We start from the raw sequence: 21,869 nt of genomic DNA, 5'->3' as shown, positions 1-21,869 counted from the left end.
CCTAAACTGTTCATGTTGTGTGTAGTAAGTAATATTGTATAGCTGCTAAGTTCAAAATGTGCTTTTTTTTTTAGATGCAGATTGGTTTTTAAGTTTGCTAGTTTTCCTGTGCTGTTATTCTCTGATTTTGATGGATGTTGCATGATAACATTTCAGTATTTGGGAAAATGTGGGAGATAAATCATTATGACTTTCAGAACAAATGTATCAAGGGGAAAAGCTCATGTTTAAATGCATTGTCCTTTATTTTTAACCTATTATATGTCTTTGTGCTTATTCTCCCTGTTTTTATTCATGTACTGCATATATCTGACCTCCAAGCTTGCCTGAGAGTTTCTTCATCAATTTGAGGGTTCTGATTTCGCAGTTTCGTTTAAAAATCTGATTGGAATGTGACCCTGATAACCATTAATTACCCACAGTATGCTTTTCAAATTGGATCTCCTTAAACTCCAAGTACCTGATCCAATTTCCCTGCAGTCAGTAGAAGCTCTTCCTTGACCAGGTGCAACTCTATGTAAAGTATTATCTAAGAACCTCATTCACTGCATTTCTCATGATTTAATCAACGAAACGATACTGTCTGGGCTGAGCTTCTCTTCTGCCCGGTACCAGTACATGAGTTCTCTGCCACACTTCACCACCTCACAGGGATGACCGTCCCTTTCCTTCATCTTCTGCCTGGAAAAGGCAGGTTTCAGGCTGTTCGCCTGAAAACCTCAAAAAGGGAACGGTTCAACCCCATCCCCAACGGGCTCTTACCTTTTTCACGCGAAATGTGAAACAATTTACCTCACAATCCGGCAGGCAAAACTTTTTGCCTTTAGTACAACTCAGCCCGGAGGCAGCGCTTGGCCTCGCTGACAGCCGAGTGCGCGAAGCCTTATCTTGCACCAGGGGTTCCCTCCAATACCGAAATATTAAACAAAACAAAAAAAAAACCGCATCAAAACAAAAAAGGATGAGATACTATTTTAAACGGACTGTTCCCGCCTGAGGGACGGTGCGGTCCCCTCAGCGCAGCCGGCGGTCAGATATGTGCAGGCGGCCGCCCCTCAGGTAGGGCAGAAGTAGGGGTGTGGGGTGAGGGGTTTTGGGGGGGGGATAAGCGTGTGTGTGTGGGGCGGCCTTCCCTTGTGCTCAACTTTTTTGTCTCTCTGTCTGTCTTTCGTGGGGTTCTTTTGTTTATTTTCTTTCTTTCTGTGTTGTTTCCCCTACAACCCACCCCTTCCCTCCCTTCTCTCTCTGTCTCTGTCTGTGGCCCGCAGGTCCCCCCCTGCGCTGTTCGTCCGCCTCCTCCACCCCCCCCGAGCACTCCCCCTCCCCTCCCCTCTCGCCGCCGGCCAATGAGGGCCCGGGGCGGTTGCTGGGCAACGGCGCGGCCCAGCCGGCCGCCGACTCTGACTCTGAGGAAGAGTTTGTCCCTAATTCGTTCTTAGTTAAAAGTGGCTCTGGAAACCTCTGTGTCGCCGCCAACGGTGAGTGACTCTCTCAACCTACCTACCTACCTACCTACCTACCTACCTACCTACCTACCTACCTACCTACCTACCTACCTACCTACTTTTTTCTTGCTCGTCTGACAGCCGTGCTTTGGGGTGGGAGGTTGCCCGGGTGTCTTAATGTGCTCTTTGGGGTTTTGGAATGTTGTGTACGAAAAAAAGAAAAAAACAGACAAACTAACAAAACCAACCAACCAACCAACCAAAAAACAAAAAAGAAAAAAAAACCCCAAACCTATTGGGCAAGGGGATTAAAGGGGGAGGAGGAATCACCTCATAAAGGCTGAAAAAGAAAGGAAATCATCGGGCAGGTTTGTAGTGGCCGCTCTTTTGGTTGGTGGGTTTTTTTCTTTTTTTTGGGGGGGAAAGAGGGGGCGGGAGGATTTTTTTTTTTTTTTTTTTTTTATTTTTTTTTTTTTTTTTTTTTTTTTTTTTTTGTCCTCCTGTCTGAAAAACTCACCCTTCTCAGCAAAGGTGGCAAGGTGCAGCCAGGGGCTGGCAGGGCGCAGGGTGAAGGGAGGGGTGGCCGGGTGGGCTCACACGGCCCTGAGGCTCCCACTGCTGTCAGAAAGCTGTCACCGAAGAGAAGTGTGGATGGAAAAGTGAATGCCGAAAACCCAGAGTTTCCTTCTGAGTTGTGACAGTGGCATCAGCGTTGTGTGCTCAGTCTCGGAGGCTAGAGGAGGGTGTCTGCCTCCACATCGCCCTCAGAGGCTCTGAAAGATGCCCTCGGGGTAAGTATTTGAGGTGGAAGCTTCTGGGATGCTCTGAGACTCCCCAAACCGGAGCCGAGGGTGCTCAGGAACCGCTGGACAGACCGTGCTGCTTAAACAAATTTCAGGAAGAGGAATGAGATTCGCATCTGTCTGCTGCAAAGACAATGAGTTATAAACAGAAGGGTAATGCTCATTGGCAAAGAAACGTGAAATTTCATCAAGGGTAGTGTAACCTGACAAAGTGCAGATTACAGCAGTGGAATAGCAGTGGCCACTCAGGCCGCTGCCATCCGGCTTGAGTGATAATTGCTCACGGGTCTGATTTATGATGAAGGAGAAGGCATTCAAAGATATCTTGAAAGAGAGAAAGAAAGGTGAGAGAGAGGTTTACAGCTGGCAACAGCATAGCTCCATTTATGTTAAGCTTCTAAGAAGGTTTCCTAGTATGCTGTTATCTCCAACTAAGGAGAGAAAGTTTGACATTTAATTTGTGTCGTGCCCCCCACCCCCTTCTGTCCCAGCTTCCCTCTTCTTTTGTAATATTTGTTATGGTAAAAAAACCCCACTTTCCCTTCAAGGTTTTTCAAAGGAGAAGGTTATCTTCTCTGAATTGTCATCCTAAAGAGTGTAGGGGGAAATAGAGTGTTGTATTCATTCAGGAAACTGCTTAAAATTCATATCCTCTGTTCAGCTTCCCCCCTCCCCTCCCACCCTGTAACACACACACACGTTTGACTCCTTGCAGTTGCAGTACATTGAAATCTCAAATCATGTAGATTTCCCTCTTGTTGGAAGTAAAGCCAAAGTCATAGTCCACCTCATGCTTTCAGAAAACATCATCATTTATGCACTTTGATAATTTAGGGTAGATATATGTACACATCCATGCACACCCTCCTGGTAAAAAGAGGGAAGAAAGAGAAAGCAAGTGATATTAAAGACCTTTATCTCTTATTTTATTAATTAGAGCTGAACAACAGAAAAAGCATTGTTCAGAGTCCACAGTGGGTTGATGACATTATTGTATTATTGATGTGCTGGTGAGCTAGTTAGACTTTTGGCTTTTCAGCTGCCTGTTTATTTATCCTCTGTGTTTTTTGCCTTGCCTTGTAGACCTACTACATTCCCTGAGGTCTTCTTTTTGTGTAGGATTCAGCAGATTGGTAATAAATATGTCCCACACGAAGACAGAGTGTTGGTGGTCTCATATGTGTGCTCATACTGGTTGTTCAGTAATCAGAAATGCAGGTAATGCCACCACACTGGTGACTTGTTAGGATCAGCTCAGCATCACTCTGCTATAATAAGGTAAACAGAGGTAACTTTTCCCACCTACCAACCCATAATCTGAGCATTCATGTGAATAAGAAGCACAGACCATGCAAGCCACCGTGTCTAAAAAACCCAGAGACTCTTCTGACCTCTGTAAATTGATTTAGTTGCTTTAGTTCCTTAAGGTTCTGTTTCTGTGAGGCTTAGTCAGTTTAAACTTTAAATGACAAAGGCAGGTCTTTATGTTCCTTAAATAGTGAAAATTAGTAAAAGCTTATTTTGGTTAGGGCTAAGTTTAATACAGTTAGAGCACTCATTCTCAGAGAATAGTAGCTGTCTCAACAGCAGGACAGCCTGAGAATGCTGTCCAAAGGATTTGTGTTGCACTTTTTAATTGATTGTGGCTAGGTTTTCCTTCCACAGCTGTGTAAACTCGGCCTTAGAGGAGTCCATCCAAAGTAACTAACACCCAGGGAGCAACACTGCTGTTACAAATCCCCATGTAAATTGCAAATATAATGCACATGGAACTTAAGAAACATGCTACTTTTTGAAGATACAGTAGCCTATTCTTTATCTAAGTTCCTTTCATTCCAGAAAGGTAATAATGTCTGTAATATGATTTCTATACTTGCAGAAAAATGTCCAACTACACTTTCAAATAAAGGCTAGAACAAGCTAGTAAGTACATAAATGTGCAGGCATCTTTTGAGGGCTTTTAATTTTGTATTCAATGCATTACAAGACATTGTTTATTTTTTTTTTTTTACTTGTAAGGTAAAAGTAATTTTAAAAATTAAACCCTCACATTTTTTTTTTACCTATTCTATCAGCAGGTACTTAGTTTGAAGGAAAAAAAAAAAAGACTTTTCAGAGTTGGACCTTTCTGCTTTTGTTTTTTCATACATCTACTACAGAGGACTTTTTATTTTCCCTGAAATTACCTAAAGTAATTAGGATGTGAATGTCTCCATTTCACAGAATCATAGAATGGGTTGGGTTGGGAGGACCCTTCAGCAATCATCTAGTTCAACCTCCTTGTCATGGACAGGGGCATCTTCAACTAGATCAAGTTTCTTTAAGTCTTGTCTAACCTGACCTTGAACACTTCCAGGGAGGGGGTATCCAGAAATTCTCTCAGCAACCCGTTGCATTGTTTGACCACCCTTATAGCAAACAGATTCTTTCTTATACCAAATCTGATTCTATCCTCTTTTAGTTTTGTAAAAAGTTTAGTAAAATGTCTCTCTCCATATTCCTTATAAGCCCCCTTTATGTATTGAAAGGCTGCAGAAAGCTTTCCCTTCTCCAGGCTGAGCAACCCCAACTCAGACATCTCAGGATGCTTCCTTCCAGAAACCTAAAACTTTTTGACTTGAGGATCTCAGCACTTTTTGAAAAGTAGCCTGACAGGGACTATCTTCGTGGACTTTCAGTAATACTAACTAGTACTGCAGGTTTCTCATCAATCATTATATCTATATGCTGGTGTGTAGGTATATGTGTATATGACTGATGAGAAGCCAAAAACTTCTGAAGGCATCCAGTCTTTAATCTGATGGCTTTAAAAAACTAACAAATGCTGTGCTGGAGCAGAACATCCATCTGTGGAGTCTCTTACAGTGGGAAGGGAGAAGAAGCACGAACCAGAGGGGCTGTAGGGAGGATGCTGAAAGGCTGGGAAAGGTTGAGTGCCAGCCAAGGAAAGGGATGTAGAGACTGGTGATTGTCTTGACAACAGCAGGTCTCTGCCATTTGTACCAGTAAACACCAGGAAAAAAAATTAAAAAAAAAAATAAATAAACTCCCCAACAAACTAGTGTCTTTGGGGAATGGTGTTTAGGAAAATGAGCCTGACCATTGCTGTCCACTTCGTAGAACCATAAAATGCTTGAGTTGGAAGGAACTTTAAAGATCATCCGTTTCCACACACCCCTTGCCATGAGCAGGACAACTCCCACTGGAGTGCACTGGGGATGTTAGCAAGTGCATCCCTGCTTAGCACAGCTCTGAGGTAGGGACATGGCTGCTATCCTCATGGGAAACTGATGCTCAGAGTGACAAAGAATAGGTTCTGAAAAATATATGAAATCTGTGCAAAGCTGACATCTAAATTCCTTTGAGAACACTGACTGTGTTGCCTCATAGTCAGAGCATGACTTCTTCCTGATCTTCCAGAAGTGAGCAGGCATTTGATGTGAAGTGTGCTTTTGTCATTTTGTGGGGTCTGGTGTGTTCCTCTATGTTGCTCATATCAGGCAGACAGGAGGGCTGGATGTAGCAATTTGAAACAATATCTGCAGATGGGAGGCCCAAAACGCAGAGTCAGCTCTCATTGCCTGGATTTTATTTAATTCTAGCAGAAGTAAGGGGATACCAGAAAGTTGTAAGAATTTCTAAAACTGACTTGCTGGTCCTAGAATTACTTTAGCTGTGTGACACTAGTAGTGACATCTACAAAAGTCTCCGTAGGAAGGAACTAATACAGTTTGGAGCCTTATTACCCATTTCTGAATATATGTAACCCAATTTCTTTGGTTTCTCCCCCAAATACATCCCTATTCCAACAACTCTTTTGGCTCCCCACAGATTACCCAGTCCTGTTCCTTTGCTGCCACTAAGGGGGTTTATTCACAAAACCAGCAGCAGTGAAGGGTCACACTGTCAGTCACCCAAAGTGACATTGCTGCTGGAGAGAGAGAGGGGAGGTAGGCATGGCTCACTGTTATTAGATTTTAAATTCCAAGAGGAGTGTTCAGTGTTGTGTGAAGCATGGACAATGCAGCCCTCACCTCAGGCACAAAATGCGTTTTCAGTGGATGGGAGGAGAGAGAACCATGTTGAATATGTACATAAATATTCCAGGGTTAGAACCTAGGAGACAAGTGAGACTTCTATAGGATCCTTAATTTCAGTGGAAAATAGGGCAAATCAGGATCAGTTTGCCCCCAAACGGCTGAAAAAAGCCACAACCTGCTGCTTCTACTTAGTGGGATCTACATTAAATAGCTACTTGGCCAGCAATATCCATGGTCAGGGAAGATATGCAGATTTTGTACAGGCTTTGCAACTTTTTCTTTGTTTAGAGTGCTGGGCAATTCAAAGCAGTAGGTTCCCCTTAGATCTTCATTCTAATTTTTAAATAAATTTTACCAGTCTAGACCCCCTGATTGGTATCCTAAAGGATGTGTCTTATTTTGTTTAGGATTTTTTTTATCTTTAGTTATCAGCCTTGGACTGTTGAAGACAATCATCATCTCTAATTTACCTCCCTTTCCTATTAATCAGAAAGATTTTTCCAGCTTTTTATGAAATGATTAGACACAGATTTTTTAAGATAAATCCTTCACAAAAAGGCTGATGAGGATTACTATAGCCTTGTTTATGTTTTCTTAAATATTTTGATTTGATATAAATTGTGGATTTCTGACTTTACATTGAGTAACAGACCAGATCATCTGCCACTAGTGCTGCTGGATTCTTTCAGGACCTAAAGGAAGTCATCTTTCAGAAATACAGGGCACTTTCCACTGCAAGTTTTTAATTTATGTGCTTGTGTCCTCAGTGTTTCTTTCTTTAGCATCCTTGATGTGTTTGGTGCTGCATGCGCTACCACCCAGAGACTGCTGTTTTCAGACTCATCCTGCTCCCCAGCATGACCTTCTGAAAGGCTGAATTTAGCATCAGCCTGAGTTCCTGCATCACTCCTCTGCTGGCTGGGTCCTACTTCAGCCAGAAGTTGTCCTGTTAGGAGTCCTGCTCAGGGAGAGGGTTTGGTGTTTACAGCACTGGGGTGGGAGAGACAGTCACAAAGAAATCCAACTGCAGCAGGGAGCCCAAAAGACACAGAATATTAAAGCATTCCAAAGAAAGAATGCTTTCATTCTTAGAAGAGAAGAGTTCTCAGGAATCTGACTGAGCAAAAGAACCTTTGATAACGTAGTCTTAATAATTGATATTTTACTCGTCTGATAATTAATAATAAATCACAATTAAATACAGTTTTCTTTTATGTAAGGCTTCTTTATTTTTTTTTTCCAAAAAGGCTTGTGGATGGAGTATCTATTCTTTTGCAGTGTTTTGTCCTTGCTCAGTGCTTTCTGTTGCTTCTTTCTTTAATATCAAGTAAGGGTGTTAAGTAAGAATAATAATCAATCTCTGTATCATTTATCAGAGATTTAACACTCAGTCCATTAGCACTCAGTGTTACTCAAAATGGTAATTCATAATTACAGAAGGGAAATGAAAAAAGGAAGATATAGCAAATAATTTTTCAAATGCCTCTAAAAAAAAAATAAAATATTCTTTGGTTTATTGTGTTCCTTATTAAATTTTTTTTAACACCAACACATCACCCCACAACATTTCAAGAGTTCCGGAAAAAAAGCATCTCAAGGAGAAAAAAGATTTAAAAATAAGTTTAGTGTAGTATGAGCTTGAAAATATTCTTAACAATTTTTTTTTTTTGAAAAGTGGTGAATAAAAATAAAGATGGTAGGTAGGGCAGGTGCTTGGAACAAAGTCTTTTTAAAAATAGTTCTACATAGTTCTTCACTGCATTTATCCTCTAATTTGGGAATATGTCCAGAGTTCAGAAACTGTGACCTAAATTCCTCCCTCTTAATTTTAGTTGGAAAACTAAACAACAGACCTACTAATCATAAGCTTTGAATTTATTTAGAGGTATTTCAGGCCACCAGAGTCTAAATCATCTTGAGGAGAGTTCTCCTTTGCCATTCATTGTGGAAAGAGCTGTGACTGAGAATGGGTTCATAGGAACATGAGAAGTTACTTAGGAGCCTGGATCTGGTCCTTTTGACTTAATTTTTAGTTGTCAACTCTGTGAACTCACTGAAACCATCCAAAAATTCACCAGCATTCTTGAAAGTTGATTCTTCCAAACTTACCTGTGATGACAACAAGGTTCAGGTTTTGAATTTCCAGGCATCAGCCATTGCTTCTTACACCCTGAAGATCAATAAGAAGTTGTAAACTAAAAGATGTGAGGAGGATCAGATCATTAATTATTCTGCTTCTCTTCACTGAGCAGTAGAACCATCCTGGTGAGGTTCTGCTCCTTCTGTTTCACTCTTCTACCAGGAGGAAAAAACAGAAAGATTTCAGTGTGCAAGCTGCAGATCTTTTGAGGACACGAAGCTCCAGATGTAGCCACTTTCCTTGCTGTCACTGATGCTCTTGCCCTGTGAATTTACTTTGCATCCTGAGTGTATTTGTTTAACCTGGTAGTTGTTTGGCTTCAGGATGAGCCAAAGGTGAGAAGCAAATCGTTTGCCATAGGACTAGATTCTGACTGCTGATAATGGTGGGAGGCATTAGGATTGGATTCCTAGCATAATGAGGGTCAAATCCTGACCCAGCTAAAAACCTCTGGCTCAAACAGGGGGAGGTTTGTTCAGAAGTGGATAATGTGAATATATAGAAAGTCAGGGTTGTGGTTTTGTTTTGTTGTTTTCTTTCTTTTTTATTTTTTTATTTTTTTCTTTTTTTTTTTTTAACGAATAAATATTCCAGAGAGAACAAAGCAAAGTTATGAGTGTCACATTCACTGAAGGGCAGCATGAAATGAGTCACCTTTCCAGGCCAGTAGGGAACACACTGAATCACTTAAAGCAGATTTATAGCTTTTTAGCTGTGATAAAACCGTATCAGTGTGTATATGAATTTACATAGGACTAGGGCTTTTTTTTTCATTCTTTTAATGCAAGCCACATTGGAAAGTGTGCACAAAGGAGCCCCACTCTAAGGAAAGACAACTGGAACAAATTATATGCATTCAGACTTGTTAAACTGAATTGGCAGCAGAAATATTCCTGGTAACCTGAGCATTACAGCAGCATTGGTATAGTTAAGGTTATGTCAGCATTTCCATTAGAAACCCCTACTTTCAGAGGTTTATATTTGCAGTAAAAATTCACTGTGGGTTGAAACTTGACAAGCTGTGCAAGGTCTCATCTGAGATGGATTTTTTTTTTTTTTTTACCTTTTTCTTTACAGAATTGGGGAGAAAAATCTGTTTGAAGAGCCAAGCTACAAGAGCAAAAACAAAAATAGAAGCATTCTGGCTTTGATCCTTTTCAGTGTTAAAAAACCCTGTTTCTTTCTTTATAGTGTAACTATTGAATGTGCAACAAAATCTTGCTCTGAAGCAGGAATGAATCATTAAACTATTAAAGGAAATGAAACATTAATTTATGGCCCATTAGATGCTTTTTCACTACAGGACTGCCAGTGTTTTGGTCTATCTCAGGTTATACTGAGAGATTTGTGACTAACATGAAACAAAGCCCCCAGAGGAGCAGGATTCTGTGTGGAAAATATGCTTCTGGGCAGCTTTAGAACAAAACATTGAAGGCAGCGTTGTCTGGAGATTGAAGCAAGTACCAGGAATTCAGGTTTCTGCCACAGGCTTCTCAGTTAACCAACTTAACCTCTTTTTTCTCCATTGGAAATAGAGGATATAGCAAGCCATTGGCTTCAGTATCCTTCCAAACTAATTCCTTGTCTGTATGATGCTAATAGAGCTAGCCAAGGTTTATATCATGGGGAACAAGTAGACAAAAGGAACCTGTGGCTCCATACTTGCAAACATCAGGTTTCAGAGAGTAAGCTAACCTTTTTTTTTTGAAATCTTTTCAGATTTCTGGGTGCACAGCCCTGAACTTGTTATTTCTGGGTATGTATCATCTGTGAGTTGATATCTATATGGCTGAGGTTCTTTTAGGAGGCTGTGTGTGCTCTCAGTTCCTGCAGGGCCGTGTGTCTTCTACACTCTGAAATGTCTTAGCTGTTGTTCATCAGAACTTTTTCCATTCACCAGATAAAAGCTGGTGTGGAAGTGCAAAGTATTATAAAATACAGGAAGGAAGTCTAATGCTCATGTACTTGTGGCTGTGTTGTGTTATTACTGTGAAATGGATCTCTCAGTTGGGAATGAGCTCAAACTTTGGGAAGGCTTGTTCCATTAGCTATTTTCAAGCCATATGTCTCCATTTCAAAATGAGGACCTAGGGGCTTTGAACTTTATTTATAAACTGAAATTTGCTGGACACCGTGAACCAGTTGATTAATTTGTAAGGGAGAAGATGCCAGAAGTCTTGCTCTGAGCTGTGTGGTTGTTCAAACTAAACATCCAATAACTGCATAGCCCCAGAAGATGTCTCCCCCCACTTCCTCCTCCATCATTTCTGTGCTTTGCATTATTCACTGTGTTTATTGTAACACACTATTAATCTCAACCACAGCTTTCAAACCATGGTGTGACCCCAACAAATACTTCAGCTAAAGCAGTGATAGCTTTAGGTATTCTGGGTGGAAGCTCTGAGACTCTGAGTGGAAGGGGAAGGATCGGGTTAAAATGTTTTAGGCAGTAACTCAGAGAAGAAAGTGTCTTCAGTGGATACAGTTCAGGTTTGCTGAAAAATGATATTTGGAACATGACATGAGGGGATAGTGCAGATTCTTGCTGTGTGTGTATGAACCACGGTGCATCCTTTGAAGTTACTTTCCATGTGCACCTGGGTGCAAAGCAGTAGGGTTGTTTTGTTCAAGAGAGGGCAATCCTTAACTGTGTGTCTAACAGCAGGACCAAACCCTTAGTGCCCATGCTTAGTAATAAAGCTGATGTGATAGACAGTTATGGCACAGAAGAAGCCTTTGATCTTGGAGGGGTTTATATGAAAGACTGTCACAGTTCCTTAAGAGTCAATTGGGTTAAGCCTTTGAGGACTACAAGTCCCAGTATATGCATCCCACATAAGAATGATTTTGCTGGCAGTTTGGAAAACACCAGAATTTGAAGGGTTAAAAGTTTTGTTTGCTTTTCATTCCTACCATGTGGATTGAGATGAAATAGCTAGTATAGTGTTTTAAAGGTGTGATTGGCATTAGCTCAAAATCTAGGACTACAAGATCAGTATTTTGTAGTAAGTAATGCCTGGAAATGGGAGTGCTGACAGCTTGTGACCCTGGCCAAGAGACCTGAATTTTGGTGCCTCACTCTTCTATAAATGAAATGGGGGATAATTATAATTGTTTGAGTCTTACAGGCTTTGGAGATTTTTAGATTCTTGATTGAAAATGAAAAATACTCTTGTGCTGTGTCCACTCTGCTGATACATCCACAGCATTGCAAGGCTTTATTGCTGGCAATTTACATCTGCTCACATCTCTGTAGGAAAGGGGTAATGATGCCACAAAGTTTAGGCTACTGTGTTATAACATGTTTTCCAAGTCTGCCCTGACTGTTAACAGGGAAGATTTGATAGATCTTTTATCTCTTTCCCAGTAATAATTAGGCCTATTAATGGAAACCCACCTAATTGAGGCCTTTTCCATTTAGAGCAGATATAAACTATAGCAAAAAGGCAAAATGGTTCAAGTGAGAAGAGTATGACAGAAGCTAATGAAATTCAGAAATGTATTGTATTTCTGCTTACAAGAGGTCAGCTGATACCTGTTGAAGTAGCATCAGAATATAGAACTATTCACTAATGGCAGCAAGAACAGGGCAAAAGACCAGTGACTCCATGTTACTTAAACTACTGAGGCCTGAAGCTGACCCCTTTTCTCATAAACTCTCTCATTTGTTGTCTCAAACAGCAAATAATCTTATTGGTAAAAGTGGCCAAAATAAGGAGGCAGGACAGGCTCTCATTAATTGCCTTCTAGTTGCTTCTATCCTTTCATGTCTCAAGACATCAGCTGTGTTTGGAAACTAACCCCACAAAATACAGCAAGGGTGTTTGGGATGGCTCTCAGAATAGTCTAAAAATTACTGTTGTCGTTTCTTGACTTCCTTACCTGTCCTAACTCAACATGCCCTGGCAGGGCAGTAATTTAAGGGGAGTTTTTACAAATATATGTGAACTTATTATTTTTTTTTTTCTGTTGTGCTAAATTTCTGTAGGTTTTCAGGGTATTTCTAGATGTCCTGACAATTTAGTCTCTCTACTTCATTTTCTTTCCTTCTAAATAATACCTGTATTGTAGAGACCAAAATCTGCCTCTTGCAATTATTGAGGTTAAGCAGGTTATAATTCCAGCATTTTGGATACCTCAGGATAATGGCTGTTCAATAGGTCCAACACACTGCAAATAGGGAAAAGCATTCTGCAGCCAGAAGTGGCTGTATTTCTTTGCAGCCTTTGGGGGGAAGGGGTGTTGTGGTGGCCAGGCAAGTAATATGAGAGTCTGTGTCATCATATGCACTATTCAAAATCAGCCAGCCATGACAGCTCAGGAATTGGACTCCAGGTTCTTCCACATGAGGGGAGAATTGAGCTTTGTGACCTGCTGCAGAAAAATTAAAGTAGCGCCACATGCCTCATTAGCATGACAGCTGTGGGAGTGGGCTGGGGATATAATAAAGTGCTGCAAGACCTTGGAGTGCTTCAGGAGGGACGCTCACGAGTGGAAAATTGATGCTTTTTGATACATTAGGTGGTAATGGAAGAAGCACAGCAGAGAAGTGGTGTGATCGGATGATTTAGTTACAGCTATAAATCTCGTGGCAGTGTCGGGGCAACGTGATAGGACACAGCATTTCGGAAAGAGCTGGCATAAAGATTCCTGCATTAGTCAAGTCTGATGTTGGAGCACGTGAGGTGAAGGGTTGGATTAGTGATATAAATGACAGAGTGGTTCATCCTGGCAAACACTGAGCTGGTAGAACAAGGGTACTTTGTAGTTAAGGAGCACTTGAAACAGTGGTGGCAGTATCTGGATTCTGTATAGGTATTGCTGGTATAAAATTGTTGTGGTGAAATGAAAACCAACATGGATTACTCCAGGTTAAAACTAATGCTTACACACTGACCCCTTCTTTGCCTTACCCTGCCTGGTCAAGCATGGAGATTTTGTAGAAATTCTCTGGAGTCTCATTTCAACAGTAGAACTACTAATACTTGATGATTGCCTGTGCTATGTTTTAATGTAAATCAGGTCTTTTTCTTGCTACTCAGTTTACATTACTCCTGCCCAAAGCACCTTAAACAACTTCTCTCTCTAAAACCTAAAAAATGGCTACCTGAGACTATCACAAGGATCTCTGTTCTACCTCAAGCCATATAGTTCCTCATTCAGGTATCCTGTCTTAAAATTCATTCTTCCTCTTAAATTATGATAATTTTTTCTGCTCCTCTTTGTACTGCAGTCAGTTTTTCTATATCCCTCTTATAGAATGGAACAACTGAGGTTGGCATAGCTGTAGATATGGAGCTAGAATCTAAATAAGTAAAGGTCAGGTAAAAAAAGAAGGGAGTGATATTGCTTTCAGCCATTAATGTGTGTTTGATTACAAAAAATATAATTAAGACTAGTGCAAAGGAGTGGAAGTTAGAGGAGACAAAGAGGATTTTAACATTTTCATAGAATGAGTTGCAGAAATCCTTACTATTGCTGCTTGTAACTTTGCTGATACACCAATGAAACTTGAAACAAGAGGTCATCTCAAAGGGTAATAGTTTCCAGCCAAAATGTGCTTCATTCTACCAGACCACCCATCCTTTCTTTATCAATGAGGTCAAAATAATAGCAGTGCTTGACACTTTTACACAGATGGGTAAAATCTATTGTGTCAGTAGATACTTCCAGAAACCTAGCCCATGTAACTGTAATAGAAGAAGTAGTTATATTGTGCCTTTACTGTGTATATTTCCAAGCAATTAGGAAACAGTAGGTCCCCTGGTACCTCCTTGAGTCAGATAAGTCTGATTATCTCCATTTTGCAGAGGTCACAAGTGACTGGCTCGAGGTCACCCAAGCATTCTGCAATACCATCGTGGTGGGATTCATCTCCCCTTATCCTTCCATTTCTGTAACAACCACTACACTATGTTCTCTCCCAAAAAGCTACACAGGGACACTTAACACAATTGAGCACTTTGCTGCCATTGATTTTTAACAATCTGTAAGCCACTTCCCAGACCTGATTTCACCTGCTGAAAATGGTTGCTCTGATCAGGAGCTTTCTCCAGTTTACAGGCAACAGCAATGCTCATGCATGGAATTCATATAAACTACACAAATATGGACAGACATCCAAGTACTACAGCTAGCTAGATCTGCAAAAACTATTCACTTTGCTAATGGAATGAGAAATAAATTATTTTCAAACATACTTGTGAAATTGTCAAAGGCACTTTAACTGCCTATTTGAAAACTGTGTCTTAGTTCTCAGTCACATGGATTTCTGAACATCAAATTTAGGCTTGAGCCAAATGTTTTGGTAGCTGCTATTTAAAACAGTTTGCTTTGTCTTCCTTTTTTTTTTTTTCTCCCCAAAAACTCTTGGGTGGTTTATATTAGTGTCAGTCCATGCCAGAAGTTCCTTCAATCCATCTTGGGATAAAACATAAACAGTTCTCCTCTGACTGAACTGTGGGTTGGTTGCTGTCACATGGAAAGCTGACTAAAGCCCTTTAATTTATGAAATGCTACATAGTCCTCAAAAGATTGCCTAAATATTTTACTGCATGTCACTTTTTGTTGGAAACCAGAACCCATATTTGCTGTGCCATCCATTAAGTAGAACCTCTTCAAATTACTTCTGCTTCTAAATGGGAGTTTGTGTGTGCTAACTTTCATCCAAAAACTTCAAACATGTCTCAGGGTACTTGCATCTTTTTCACTATTTGTCTCCATCCTGGTTTAATATAATATTTATGTGTAGGAATTAGAGGTGGTCCTAAAGCTCTCATTTTATTTTTTTTCCAAATTTTTCTTTGCAGGGCATTGCAAGGGGGTAATATTTAAGGCCCCTTTAAAGAATGTGGATGGCTTTCATATGCTCAGATGCTAAGAGAGTAAGATATTTGCATGCTGCAATGATTGATAAATGATTGTATACAAGAAATAATTATAATATTTGAAGTTTTACAGAATTAATTTCCCCGGAAGCTTTTCAGCACAGTAGCCAAGGAAAATTTATTTTAGGTAGACTGAAGAATGGAAGATAAAGGATCTTCAGATACTGGCATAAGTGACTTGCATGGCAGAAAGATAATCCCTGAACACACCTGTGCAGCAGAAACACAACATGTGGATTAGTTTTGTACTTAATCTGTCACTCTGGCATTCCCTTGGTGAACTGCCTGAGTGGTTTCTGGCAGCCCAGCTCAAGTGTCACTGTGGCTTCAGCAGGAGCCACATGAGCACTGGTGGATTTTGATCCTGAACAATGCATGTTTGTTTATTCTAGTCTGGTGTCTGAATTGGAATTTTAATGGTGTGAAAAATGAGGGGAGGGAAAGGAAAGCAAAAACCTCGGCACTGAAACGCAGCACTCAGTAAAATGTCTCAAACTTTGCATTCACATCTGCAGCACTTTCTCCAAGCAGCTCCTTGCTCCATCCCTCATCCCAGTTAAGTGGAATTCTGCTGTTAGAATTTTTCTGCCAGCAAGCAGAGCATAAGTATAGTTTTAAAGAAGAATAGATTATATAAGAATAAGTTTAAATTCCCAGTTCTGCAGTTTTAATCCATCCAGCTGGCTTTTGCACTTACTGAACCATAGTTTCCTTGTGTTCTACATTTTGCACTTTGAGAGTCCAAAGACTTGCACTGAGGGACTGCATGTGTATAAAAACATGAGTTTTGTAATTTCAGGAAAATTCTTTTTATTCTCTGAGTGCTCCAAATAAAAAGTGGAAGGAATCTCTCTGTGATTTCTGCCACTGCTGTGCATTTTGGAGGAAGTGGCTCACCTGGATGAAGTACTTGTTGCAAAAGCCAAACTTCTGGCATTAAAAAAAAAAAAAAAAAAAAAAAAAGAAGGCATTAAATTCCAACCTGCCAATATTAAAGAGAGGAGGAAGCAGAGGCTAGAAAAAGACCTAAGAGCATTCAAGAAAGCTTTGTTTCAAACATACTTGAGTTTCAGATTGGCCTGGTGTACTTCCTGTGCTGTTGGAATGATGTAAGTTGGAAGGGCTCAGGTTGGAAACAGGTCTGAAACACTGATTTCTGAGCCCAAACAGTGTTGCACTTACTGCCAGAATGGTTTATTCAGCTTGCTGGATGGGAGCCAGAGGAACTGACCGCCCTGGGAGCTGAAAACAGTGCCAGCCAGGCAAAGGATAACATTGCTTTGACTGAAATGGCAACTGCTTGTTTGTTCTTCCAGCAAAAGGGGGTAAAAAAGCAGCTTTTAGTGCTGGTGGTGACAGAGAAGGTTAAATATCTAAGAGAAAAAAAAAAAAGGAGATTATTGTGGAAGAGGATGAAAAGGGGCATTTCTACTTTTCCTTGATTACACTTTTCTGGTCACTTGGCCTTCACTGGTTTTTAATTAAAAGAAAAGCTTGCTCTTGATTGGTTTTAGCATGCAGGGTTTTTTCCTTCTTCTGTTAATAGATTACCAATTCTACAGAATAAAATACCTTTACTGATAATGTTTAGAGGGTACCAAACCCAGTAGTTGGTGTAGGCAGTGACACAGCAGCGTGGGACAGTTGTGGAGGTTGCAAGTCAGAGGTTTCCACATGGTACCAGAATATTTTACTGAGTACATCAGCAGCTGAATGTGACTTAGGACTTGTTATCAATGACTTGAGCAGGAGTTTAAGGTGAGGAAAATATGGAAGCTCAGGTATTTTCAGGTCTTGCCTTTTTTTGGTTGCAATTCAACATTCAAAACTGCTTATTTTTATTTTATTTTATTTTATTTTATTTTATTTTATTTTATTTTATTTTATTTTAATTTTTTTAATTATTATTTTCTTCAGCTTGTTAATGTTTCTGGTAAGACAAAAACTTCCAGTTAGGGGATATTACTGGTGATACTAGCAGCATCTTTTTCTGTATGTCTCAGGGCAAATCCTGCATTTGATTTTTGCTCTCTTTAGAGATGTTTGGATGTTTGGTGCTTATTTTGGTAATCCAGCTCCTGGAATTTTCCAGTTACCAAATAACTTCAGTCACACTAAAAGGAGAGTAAAAATAAAGTTTCTAGTGCTCCTTATTTTACTTAAACAGGTTTAAACATGGGGCAGCCACAGACACTCAAGCTGAGGAGAAATAGTTATCTTATTAAAAGTCATTTTAATAATAATTTTTAAGTGGAATATATTAAAAATAATTTCATAAATTTATTTTTAATAAATTAAAAATAATTACAATTTAAAACCTCAGAAATAGAATTTTTTAGTAAGTCATGTCATTTACATGGTTTTGAGGGGCTCACCTCTTACTGGAGAAGGTTTGCCTAACTCTTTTGGGTTGGGTAGACAAAGTAAGGGACAACAGCTACTGAAGGCAGGTCAAATTGTCTTAATTATTTGAATGAGGCATGCAGTGAGGAATATGGAATATTATATTTTATATTTTCCTTTCCAGATGCTGTTAGAGATGAGCAAATGCTTATGCAGATATTGTAAAACTTCGTAGTGTTTTCAGAAATGGAAGATGAAGCAGGGAAGCAAGGAAGGAGAATAGGCCTTCCTCTCATTCCTTTTTGACTTTAAATACCTTGGAAGCTCTTTATCTTTCTTCTATATTCTGGGACCATCACCTGAGTACAGTAAACATTGGTCCTTCCAGCCTCCCCTTCCAGCCAACTTTTTTTGTCTCTAAGTGGAACTTTGGGCCAACTAAAGCCATACGTGACTTTCCAAGGTTAAATACGAGTCCCAGGTTGCCTATTGAGGGCTGTGGCCTTTGTCATTGGCATGGTCTTCCTCCCTGGAAAGCATGAACTTCCTCATATGATGCCTTGAGCACCACTTCACACTCTCTTAAGGGTTAAACAGTATTTCTGTGCAGTGATGAATTCCAGTGTGGCTCAGCTTTACTCCAGGTGAGTGGAAGGACAAAGATTTGGCCCATTTGATTTCTACTGTTCCTTTTTAGTGATGTGCCAGAATGTGCTCTGCTTTAGAATTGCCATTCTGGGCATCTAGAGGGAAGGCAAAATGACAGGCTGAGAGCTAGCATTGCTAATACCTCCAACAAATGTTTTTCCAATTAATTAAAATAAATTGGCATAACAAGAAACACAGTGTGCGTCCTTAAAAGTGCAAAGCTGTATTCTAATGCAGCTTCCTGTTAGAGCAAGTACTTTAATTATCTCTGTTTGTGCTCAAAAGCAACTTTGGATATTTTTTTCTTAGAAATCAGCATTGCTTGATTCTCATTGCTCCTTAAAAGGCAGTGAAAAGCAGTTGCCCTTAACCATGATGTGTGTTTTCCCCAATGCACACAGACTGTTCCCTTCAGCCTCCCTTAGGAGTGACCTAAGCCTGGTGCTCAGTAAAGAACTTTCATCTGTGTTTGAACAGAATCACTCTCTTGATTTGCAGTATTTTATTATTTAAACACAATAAGCTTTGGTAGTTCATCAACAGAAAGACAGTTCACTGAAAGACAGAGAGTTGTGATAGTAGAAGCAGCAGGTTTTCCTTATTCAACATAGAGCCTAAAAAAAAGAATGAAAAGAGACTCACTGCAACTGGCAGGCATGAAACTGTTCCAGCAATATCAGTAGGAAAGGGAAAATTCATATTGTTGTAGAAATAATTACTGTCCAATTCCTTGCACAAAACAAAATAAGACAGTAATACAAAAGTATATTTCTTACTTTTGCTAGATTCCATATCTGGATGAAAACAAATTTGCTAATTGCTTTTTGTGTGTGTAGTGTTAAGCAAACTGCAAGCTACTTCCTTCATCACAAGCAACACTGCTTATGTATGTTTGGAGTTACTCCAGGTTGTCCTTATAAACTAGTTGTGTATTTTTTTCTTTGGTGCTATCAGATGTGTGAATGGGAAACCTCCCAGGAATTCTTGCTGATCCTGCTTGAATTCTTCCTGGCCTATCAGTTTTCATTACCAGTCACTCTGGGACAGTCTGAGGTGTTCTCTTTAACTGAGACATGTAACCAAATTCTTGACCACTTCTTTGTGGTTCAATAAAAATCTCTTGTCATCTTTGTAATACATGGGTATTGACTCCTCTATCCTAGTCCCATTCTAATTCCAGTAATTCAATTCCACCAGTCCAGATTTTCCCTTTCTTTGCAATTGGCTGAAGTAGTGTTTTTATTTTGCAGTTGTTTTTTTGGTTTGGTTTGGTTTCTTGTTTGGTTTTTTTGTTATTTCCCCCAATTTGTATTTGAAACTTGATTTACTGTTCAGTGAAACATGGTGGAGTGGGTTAGCCAGGAGATGAGAGACTAGAAAATCAGGTGGGCTTTTTTTATCCTAACATCAACAAATCTGTTCAGTGCTGTTCATGGTCTTAGGCAGCTGAGATGTGTTTCACTGCAGGTGAATGCTAGTGATGTCTCTCCCATGTCTCTTTACCTGCAGAAAGGATGGGGAAGGGCAGTTAATTAAATTGTCAGAAAAAGTGTAAGATCATCATCTTCTTGAACCAAACACAAAGCAGCAGCACCTTAATGATTGAAAAGCACCCAGCCCCTATATGCTTGTCACTGCCTTTCACATAGCCTCAAAAAACCTTTCTTACTTCATCTAGGATGCCTTCCAATTCTTTGCAGATTTTCAGTGAAAGTTAGTGTTTGTGCTATATATTGAGAGAGCAAATGCCAGAATAGGAAAGTTTCTGTTGTATGAAAAAAAAAAATCTTTCTAATGCTCTTGATTATGCATCCCAGCTGTCCTTGTTTTGCAAGTCCAATAATTTCAGCTTTTGTAAAAATGTTTGTTTATTTTTTTTCCCTCTCCCTGCTTCGTACACACACCAGGAATTCTTTTTGTGTCATGGCTCAGATTTATTTCCAGCAAAATAAAAGAAAACAAACCTCAGCTAATTGGCTCTTTGTTCTCAATTTTTTGACAAGTGACAAACACTGAGATCAGATTGTAGTGCATATCCTGCAGCGGTCATATGGAGCCTGAGTTACTGAATCTCAAAATCTCCATAATAAGCTCCCACCTCTCATCACACTGCCTGGGTTTGGGGTGTTTGTGTTTGCACATGCTATACCCCAAATGCTTCCTCCCACAATTAGAAGGGTAACCTGTAGCTGACCAACCTTATGTGGAAAATAGGATGCAACATTTAGACTTAGCTCCTATCCTGTAATTATTTTTTTTTTTTTTTTTTTTGCTTTTTTCACAACTTTTGAGCTGTAAAGGGTTTGAACCTTGTTGCTAGGAAATTGTGGATAATACTGCTGGGCTGAATTCAGCCCAGGACACCCACCCGTGAGACCTGCTGTTGTCTGAAATCTGTGTATGGCTGTGTAAAAAAATCTGTCCAGTGCTTGCTGTTCTAGAGAGTCTGGTTTTACTCATGTTGAGGTCAAAAGCAAGATTTCTATTGTCTATAGGCAAGGCTCAAAAGTTTGGGTAATCAGAGAAGGAAGGCTTCTCCCTCAGTGAGTTAGGGCAGAGTTATTGCTGTAATCTTGTCTCTGTCCAGCCATTCACTGTAAAAGTCAATGGACATTTTACTGCTGAGAAGAACATAGCATCTGATAGACCATGTAATTAAGAAGTTACTCATTACATTCTGTTTTCATTCTCCTTTGTGGAGGACAATGTGCCCCAGCTATGTTGATAAAACACTGCAAACTCTGGTAAAACCAGAGCTGAAATTCCACAAGCATTTAGTTGGAGTCCTGCCCCGCTATGTTATCTACTTTATTATTTATTAACCCTCAGCATAAACAGTCTTCATCTGCAAAACGTATTTGTAATAAGAGGGTGTGATTTTTTCCTTTTAACTTACAAATGCCCTGCTTTCTGCCAGTGGGCAGTTTATATAATTACCATGTGAATGAACAAGAGTGGATCATGTGAGTTTTATTTAGAAATCCTTCCCCCGCCACCCCAGCACTGGAGCCACCAACAGCTATTCCATAAAAAAACATAATGATTATTTTCAATAATAATTTGTCTGCCCCTGTAATTCTCTCCCTCTCTGTCCCTGCTGTGTCTCTGTAAGCAAAGGGGAACCTCTCATGACATCCTGGACACTGCCAACACTGGCTTTGCCCAACACTGTTACATTATCAGTTTAGGTGTGGATCAGGAAAATGGAGAGGAAGCTGGGACTTCACTTGTCAGTTTTGAGCAAACATCATGCTGCAAGCTTAGACTGCAACTCATCTCAGGGGATTTTTGTTGACCTCCACTTTAGCTGCTTGAAGCCACATGCTTAGGTGTCAGATAACCCACAAAAATACCCAGGAGGCAGCTAGGCCTCCAGTGGGTACTTTGTCTTTTAAGGGAGAACTAATGGGGCATGTGTGGGCTTTTGCCCCCCTCTTTGAACTACTCCATCCTCTTTAAACTATGTAGAGATGTGTAAATCTTATGTGTAAATCTTACTTTCCTAAGAAATCCCAAGCATGGCCTGCTGGGATGTTGTTGGCAAGTGGTAAGCAAAAAATTTT

General features: G+C 40.0%; 1 protein-coding gene across 8 annotated transcripts in view; it reads left to right on the top strand.

Moving 5' to 3' along the window:
* Positions 1–21,869, top strand: part of TENM4 (teneurin transmembrane protein 4) — a 587,599-nt gene that overhangs the window by 333,069 nt on the left and 232,661 nt on the right. Inside the window, exon 6 of one of the 8 annotated variants that reach the window (XM_071729592.1) lies at positions 1,269–1,478. The exons of 6 other annotated variants lie outside the window; for them this stretch is intronic. In XM_071729592.1, coding sequence (XP_071585693.1) covers positions 1,269–1,478 — 210 coding nt within the window. Of the gene's footprint in view, positions 1–1,244; positions 1,479–21,869 lie in introns of those variants that run through there. One more of the 8 variants, XM_071729510.1, reaches the window with a different exon arrangement.

Source organism: Heliangelus exortis, chromosome 1 (genome assembly GCF_036169615.1).
Source record: "Heliangelus exortis chromosome 1, bHelExo1.hap1, whole genome shotgun sequence".
Classification (NCBI taxonomy): Eukaryota; Metazoa; Chordata; class Aves; order Apodiformes; family Trochilidae; genus Heliangelus; species Heliangelus exortis.
This window is presented reverse-complemented; position numbering and strand designations above follow the sequence as displayed.